The sequence below is a fragment of the Hemiscyllium ocellatum genome, chromosome 39, assembly GCF_020745735.1.
Source record: "Hemiscyllium ocellatum isolate sHemOce1 chromosome 39, sHemOce1.pat.X.cur, whole genome shotgun sequence".
NCBI lineage: Eukaryota > Metazoa > Chordata > Chondrichthyes > Orectolobiformes > Hemiscylliidae > Hemiscyllium > Hemiscyllium ocellatum.
The window spans coordinates 20,095,209-20,103,204 of NC_083439.1; the positions used below are offsets into that span (position 1 = coordinate 20,095,209).

Consider the following 7,996-nt stretch of genomic DNA (forward strand, 5'->3'; position numbering starts at 1 on the left):
ACCACTCTGGGTAGTGCACACAGATAATCAAGACAGTGGCAGGACTAGTTGACAAACAAATAGTAAGCAAATTGAGTCATTAGCTTCTTTAATAGAGGAAAATAAGATAAAACAAAGAGGTTATGTTAAAACACTGGTTAGTTCACAGAAGGGTATTGTGTTCAATTCTGGGCACTGCACTTTAGAAAAGACATTAAAGTCACAGTGAGGGTGCAAAACAAATTTACTAGACTTTTACATGAGGTCAGGGGCTTCACTTATGCAGTGAGAATGGGGAGGTTGAAGTTCTACATAAAACGGAGAAGACGGAGATAATTGTTCAAAATCATGAATGATTTTGACAGAGTAAATAAAAAGAAACTGTTTCCACAGTTAAATGAATCAGAAACTAGAGGGCATGGATTTAAGGTGGTTGATAAAAGAACCAGAGGTGATTATGAAGAAACATTTTGTTACTTAATATAATTCAAAGAGAATCCAATAAGTACTTGAAGAGGAAATAAGATTTGGAGTTACATAGGGACAGAGCAGAGAAATGCAATTAACTGAATAGCTGCATCAGCTGAAGCGCCAACACAGACAACAGAGGCTGAATGACATCCCTTCAGTGCTATAGCATTCTAAGAAACACTATTTTGTTGGCTGAAAGGAAGCCACCTGTCTTGTTCTTGAGCTAGTAAGGTTCCAAACTATACCATGCAGTTGATTTGATAGCATCTCTCACTTCATATCAAAGTGATGGCTTGTTCATCATTCATTTGATTATGGAGTAACAGCACAGAAGTTTCTGGTGCTTAAGCCAGATTTTTATAGATATGCCTGGAACAAAAGAAGCTTCTATAGCACATTAGTCTTCAATCTAAACTGCATATACTGGATGCCATAAGGAACTATCACATACACTCTGTCTGTTATTCCTGTGTTTCACACCATAACAATGCTTGGAACTCTATCATGTGCACAAGTTTGATTACAGTGTTCATGATTCTTTGCAACACAAACATTATTTGAGCAAATTATCCCGGCGAGCCCTATGACTTGTGCATTGGTAGTCTCTTTGTGCCCTTACAATTTTTGGTTCTTGCAATGGCTTCTGGTTGTGCCCAGTTGTTCACCTAACATGCAGAACAACATTTATTTGAAAGCCTGCTAACCTGAACAGGAACCAAAGTTATGATATTCACAATGTTATAGTGTTCACTATGCACATTCTTCTTTTACATTATGTTTCAACATTCAACATATGGAGCAAATGTATGTTTTAAAATCCAGAAACTCAGACAAATAATATTTCCTTTTCTAAATTAAAGACACCTGCATTGGTGAACTGTCTTTGGTAACTTTCATTAATTGGTATGATTATATTTTGCATACATTATTGATATATCTATTGCTCGATGAATATCTCAGTGCACTGAAAACAGAAATAATTTCAGGCAGCCTAGTAACTGAAATACAGTTAACCTTTTAACTGCCAGTTAAATTAGACTAAACAGTGCAAATGTAAAAAGCATTTTGATGAATTTCCTATCCCACACCCAACCAACTTAATGGGTAGACATGTTCTGGAGTTTGATTATACATACGTAAGCAGCCTTCAGTTCTCAGTGACCATTATTCCTGCAGCTTCACTTAGTTTGAGGTTTCAGTCAAAATTGATTCACTCAGACTTAAAATCAAGGCCATAACATACCACATCAGGCATTAAAATCAATCATTCCTCATGTAATACCATAAGTATCTCCTTTTCAGAAGATGTCATGGGCTAGGAATTAAAAGACAAAACTCTCAATTACTTTGTCCTTCCTTAGCATAGACACTCAAGCTAACTCCAATGACTGTATAACTGATCTGGCTGAGATTGGATCACTTTACACAGATCAGTGATTTCACCTAGATCTCTGTAGCTTTGTACCTGACTAAATTATGATTTTACTTAATTAGTCATAAGGGAGAGGGTATTTGTACTTAAATATAAAAGGGTACACTGCCTGCTTTACTCAGATTTGAATGCCAGAAAAGCAGAACAAATGCATAATTGAGCCACATACCGTACTCTGATTGCTTGCCACTCTGGAACTCCTGATGACATTGTAAATACAAAAATTCTTGATGAGGTACAACTGCAGTTACATTCAACATGCGGTTATTTGTGATGTCGCACTTCTTTCAGCAGAACGTACTGCTGATGCTAAACCCTCAACTTAAGCAATAATTTGTCATGTTATTTTTGACATTGGTGCAAACCAAAACAAAAGAAATAATTCTCACTGACAATAAACAGAGCAAACTCCCTTCAGCTAATGTTTGTTTGACTTTCGACTAAGGCACAACTTTAAATATTTGCAATTCCTTTCAAATCTGACATTTTTGTCTTTGTTTCCTCTGCTCAGAGGACTAAATGTGCGATGGAGTATGCTACCCTATTCAAGTATATCCTCCTGTGGGTTTAATAAGATTCTGGTAACATATATGGAGTGCTCATGATATAGTAAACCTCATGATTGGCAAGAGTGGCCAAATGCAAGTTAGCTGGGGACAGGGAAAGTAATAAGGAAAATAACTATAAAAATTTAGAACAATCTATAATTCACTGTACTGAAATGAATGACTTTCAAATTGATTTTTAAAATTTTCACATACTAGGTCCAAATTTCCTTTAAAGAGTCAGTTATATCTTCAACTGTCAGCTTTTCTTCTCTGTTTAGCGATATAGGGGATCTTGGGTTTTTTTAAATTTTTCTCTATATCGTCCATCTTTCTCAGTCAACATTACCTGTTTCTGAGAAAGATTTGCCTTAGTTTCTCACAAACCATCTTGACTCTTTTCTTTTACTTTCTTGTAAAGTATTGTGTGAAATGCAGTGTTGTATTGACAGGTATAACACATAACTACGTTTTCATATAACCATACCTCCTCCTTGCTGCTGAATGGGTAGAACTGCACCCATTCTGCAATGAGCACTGTTTGTGCTGTATGATTTGGTTTCAAAACACTGTAACATTAACTAGAAAGGAATCGCTTGAATTTTTTTTAATTAACAGATTTTTGAAGTGGTTAAGACATATTTTCTTTTGACCACCTCAGATATCAGACATTGCTAACTGTCTGTAAATAATGTCAGAATGGTGTTTGGAAATAAACAGTAGTTATTTAAGATTATTTCCTAGTTGGAACACGCCTTTAAATTCTGAGTTAACCTGATTTAATTAATTTCTTAATTAACAATAAATTACTTTAAATAGAATATATTCAGGACACCAAAAAAGTTGGGAACTTTTCTTTTGAAGTTACATAGTTACGATACATAAGCATACAAATCATTTTAAATTTCCCGCTGAAGAGATGTAATATGCAAAGCTGTGCATGCTGAAGTAATGAAATGTCACAGTCCCATTTTCCCAGTAATCTATTTTTCAAATGTCAACTTACATGAAAAACGGATAACACTAATGATTTTTGCTTTGGCCTAAAGTGTTATCTGATATCTCTGTTCCTTGTCAGTTTGAATAAAAGGGATAATTTTTGCAAACGTTTACCAGCTGTCAACTTAATACATTAGCAGAACTAAAATATGCTGGTTACATATCGCTAAGAGCTACACATTTTAAAAAAACGAGCACCAGATGTTTGAAGCATACACAGACTATTTTGGATAGATTCTTGGTTTGTTGTATAAGACCCAGTAAACCTGAAATTAAGCACTCATTTAGTTTGCTAAATTCTTTAACATATAACATTCCAAGCTAATTAAAATGATACTTACAGTAATTGCAGTTAGGATTAGCTGTGCCTTTGATTTTCCCCTTTTTATCAATCCTCAGATAGAACTGTGTTCGACAGAAAAGTTTCCTTATTCTGACATCTCCACCTTCCATGTAGTCATAACTTCTGGTGTGCCGCTCAGGACTGGAGGAACAGTTCACACTTGCAGCTAGTTGGTCTGGAGTCATGTCATTGCAAGCAAAAGACACACTCCCTGCTAGAAGGATACAATGAAGGTATAGTCTGTACAACAGAGTTGGCAGGATCCATGTTTGCATCCATTTGCGCATTATAGTGCACTGCTCTGGGTTCTCCTGAATAACATACTGCAATTTAAAGTATGAATCAGACGGATGCTGCTAGTTTGGGGTCTCAGCTTCTGCCTGGACTCCGTGACCTTGAGTCTCTTTTTTATGTGTGGCACTTGCAGTTTTAGAATCTATGTAAACTTTCCTGAAAAGGTTTTATGGTGCTGAGCCAGGGTTTCTTCAGAGAACTGATGCACTGTAACTTTCCTCTATAAACAAATCAGTTTGTAGTGGTCTTGAATTTCTTGATCTTCCTTGCTATTAGAATCTTCCTTTTGTACAGAGAGGTTTGACGGTAATAAAGCTGCAAGCAGAAGTATCACTTAACTTTAATAAGCCATTACAGTCAGCTGTTACAAATAAATTACAACCATAGCAACAAGCTTGGAGGTGTATTCCAAAGATTTTTTTTAAAAAGTTCTAGCTGGTTGCCAGTTTCTGGTTTAAAAAAATGTATCGCCAAAAAAAGTACAGTAGGTAGTTTGCTTTTCCAATGACTGCTCTATGCAGTCGTTTCAGTCTTTTACTGTATGTTTCAAAAGTGTGATGTCTGTAGCATGGTGTGTGTTCTATGCTAGCAGTCCACTGCTGTTTTAACTACTCTGCTAAACTCTATTGCATAATCAATTCCCTAAGCTTCTGTACACTTGTCATCTTGCATGCATTCATTCATTTGTAATCACTGCACTTTTTATGTGGTGAACCAAATGCTTTCCATGGAACGTCCCATGCTTCCCACATAGCATTCTTGTTTCAACGTCTAGACCGGCTGGAAACATTCAGAACTACCTCAATTTCAACTACACATGTTTAATGTGAGCTAGCATAATTTTAAAAATTCTTTTGGTCATAAGGTTTTGTATGTATAACATAATAAAAGACAATTTGTGTATAAAACTTACTTTTACTTTTGTTGAAGACAAACTGTGCATAAAAGAAATCCATTGCTTTTCTCCCTCACAACATCAGCCTGTGCGTCGTTGTGGACAATTTCCTAGTCCAGGAAGATTCCAAGAGAATCATAATTGTTTCCATAAATCAAGTGTTAACATGAGAGGGATTTTCTGGGCATCTTGAGCCTGTTGTTTTGCAGTTCTGTTCGATAAATGCCTTTCCCTGACCTCACTTGGAAGTAATTAGATCTTAGCCAGTCAGCTGTCAGTTGGATACACGAACAAAGAAAAAGTGAGGTTCCTTTTGTTAGATGTCCACATGGTCATCAGAGGGAGCTATGAACTCACAGAGGTCTTTCTTATTTCCATACAATATCACAATTCTTTATTCTCTGCTTGGTAATTCAGCTCTGATCCAATCATGGTAGAAAAACGTGATCTGCTCCTCCAAATCTCTCCTCCTCTACTTCTCTTTATTGAATAAACAAGGCTCAGGAATGAATCTTACAATATATAGAATACAAGTCATCCATCATATTCATTATGCTTTTGGGAAATTTATGTTATCTTGGTATAATACATTGAAGTGAATGAAATTTAACTTCTGTGTTAAAGCAGTTGAAAATCTTTAATTGGCCAAATGTAATTTTAACAGCCACGTTTATTTTGAAAAGTTTTTGCTATGTCACGCGAAATAGTATCAGATGAGATTATGAAACCATTCAATGTTTTCTTGTCATCAGCACAATGTACCTGGTTTGTATCAAAGCGAATAATGAATTTCAATGAGACGTTTTTGGTATTGTATGATTTTTTTGCCAGATTTTTACTGAGTTCAAAACCTTTGTAAAGATCCATACTATTACCACTTGGATTGATACTGCAATTTGAGGGAAAATTCTCCATCGTTCTGAGTGAGCATCAACAGTGTGGAATTTTGATAACAGAGATTACCTCAGTTACCTCAATAAGTTATAAGCATTTTTTTATGATTGTGAAAGACCCACAGCTTTTAAATGCTGTATGCTTAAGTGAGGTATAGACTTTCATACAAAGCAGAAATTATCCATGATATTGAAATATTCTGGACATTTGATAGATATATTGCTCCTTTACAATCAAAATTATCTGTAAATTGTTTCTAAAGCACAGTAAGTTTCATTGAATAAGTATTACATTATTTAAAAATCAATGTTTTAAATTACTAATCATTCTCTTGAATGAACGCCAAGTTTCATTTGACATATTTAATCAAATTAATATGTTTTAAACTAGATTATGTTATTGATTATTGTAAAAACAGATTAGCATGCAAAATTGTGCCTGATAACAAAAATACCTGTCTTATTTCATTATGAAAGAATCCAGTAGAGTTTCCAACAGAGTAGCAAAATGCATTTATCTCTATTACATTTCATCACTTGACACTTGCAAAACTTTCCATTTTAATGTATTTTTCCTATGTCTCACATCCTCCCTCAGGGTGCTGAACTGAGAAGTTGACATTTATCAGCTCAGGAACATCTCCAGGGACACCATCATGATCCACTAGAAAGTAGTATGAAGCAATATGATAGGTGACCCCTTTCTGTCACATTTTTCCTCTTTTCTTTGTCAACCCAACCCAGTAAATATGCCCTCCAGGAGAAATCTGAGTCTGAGTTTTGTTTGTCAGGGCTGGGAATAAAATTCAAGTCTCCTGATTGACTGGAGTGACATTTTGATGTTATAGTTTTAAAATCTACTAGATTCTTTGTTTGATTTCTAATCTTTCATACAGCTTTATCCCCTTTAACCATTTCAGACTCTATCCATTCTTAATTAGAATGTGACACATCCGAACCTCAGACTGTGATTACTACCTAAGCATTACTGTAATGACACAAGAGCTTTTTTTAAAGAAATAAAATCTGTATTGTTAATAATAGGAGTATTATACAGAAGAATAGATATCAATCTGTAAAGCAACTTCTGTTATTAGAGGGTTTTGAATTTAATCAACCTGTTCAGATTTTTTAAGGTAGCAGCTAGGAACTGCAAGATAGTTGGCCAGAATGCTTTCCCCTCATCTATCTTCATTGCCTTTTGGTGTTCAGGTGTTTCCCAACCTCAGGATGGAAAACTGACTTTAGGTAACTAGATCCTTGTCACTTATTTAATAGTGAATGACATTTTTGCTACATCATACTGTATCATAGTGTTTCCCAACAAGGTTGAGTTCTACTTTGTTACTCATAAGTATTTTTCTCTTGATAATATGTTAAAGAGACCTCTCTTGTAAATTACTCCAGGCCCAGCTAAGAGTCATATGCAATGGGTTACAAGCCACGGTTTAAGGTCCAGAACTGGCAAATTTTCTCTGGTAATGACAAAGGAGCTCAAACCTTAAAGGCCAGTGACTGCTTCCATGCAGAAAATCATTCAAGAAGGCGACTTGTTTTTTATTTCACATGAGGAAAGCAACAGGAAGTTGCCTTCTTTCTACTTTTTCCTTGTTATATGGCTTACTGCTTATTCAAGTCGAAAATAGGCTGTAACCAGCAATTGAAGAAGAAAATGCAGGACTGTGAGGAATGGAGCAATGAGTGGGAAATATGCATTCAGACAGATCACCATTATAATATGCCAAGCCTTATAGAATTAAAGTACTGGAGCATTGGAGGCTGAGGGGTGACCTGATAGAGGTTTACAAAATTATGAGGGGCATGGATAGGTTATATAGACAAAATCTTTTCCCTGGGGTGGGGGAGTCCAGAACTAGAGGGCATAGGTTTAGGGTGAGAGGGGAAAAGATATAGAAGAGACCTAAGGGGCAACTTTTTCATGGAGAGGATGGTATGTACATGAAATGAGCTACTAGAGGAAGTGGTGGAGGCTGGTACAATTACAACATTTAAGAGACATTTGGATGGGTATATAAATAGGAAGGGTTTGGAGGGATATGAGTCGGGTGCTGGAGGGTGGGACTAGATTGGGTTGGGATATCTGGGGTCAGCATGGACAGATTGGACCGAAGGATCTGTTTCCAT

At 35.9% G+C, this 7,996-nt stretch overlaps 1 protein-coding gene across 1 annotated transcript in view; it reads right to left on the reverse strand.

Annotated features, from left to right (window-relative positions):
• The window catches only part of fgf7 (fibroblast growth factor 7), an 87,636-nt gene extending 82,381 nt beyond the window's left edge, over positions 1-5,255 (reverse strand). Inside the window, exons 1-2 of the mRNA XM_060853266.1 lie at positions 4,977-5,255; positions 3,768-4,378 (exon numbers count right to left, since the gene is read on the reverse strand). Of these exons, the coding sequence (XP_060709249.1) occupies positions 3,768-4,056 (289 nt within the window). The 5' untranslated portion in view covers positions 4,057-4,378; positions 4,977-5,255. The remainder of the gene's footprint in view (positions 1-3,767; positions 4,379-4,976) is intronic.
• Positions 5,256-7,996: the final 2,741 nt, after the last annotated feature.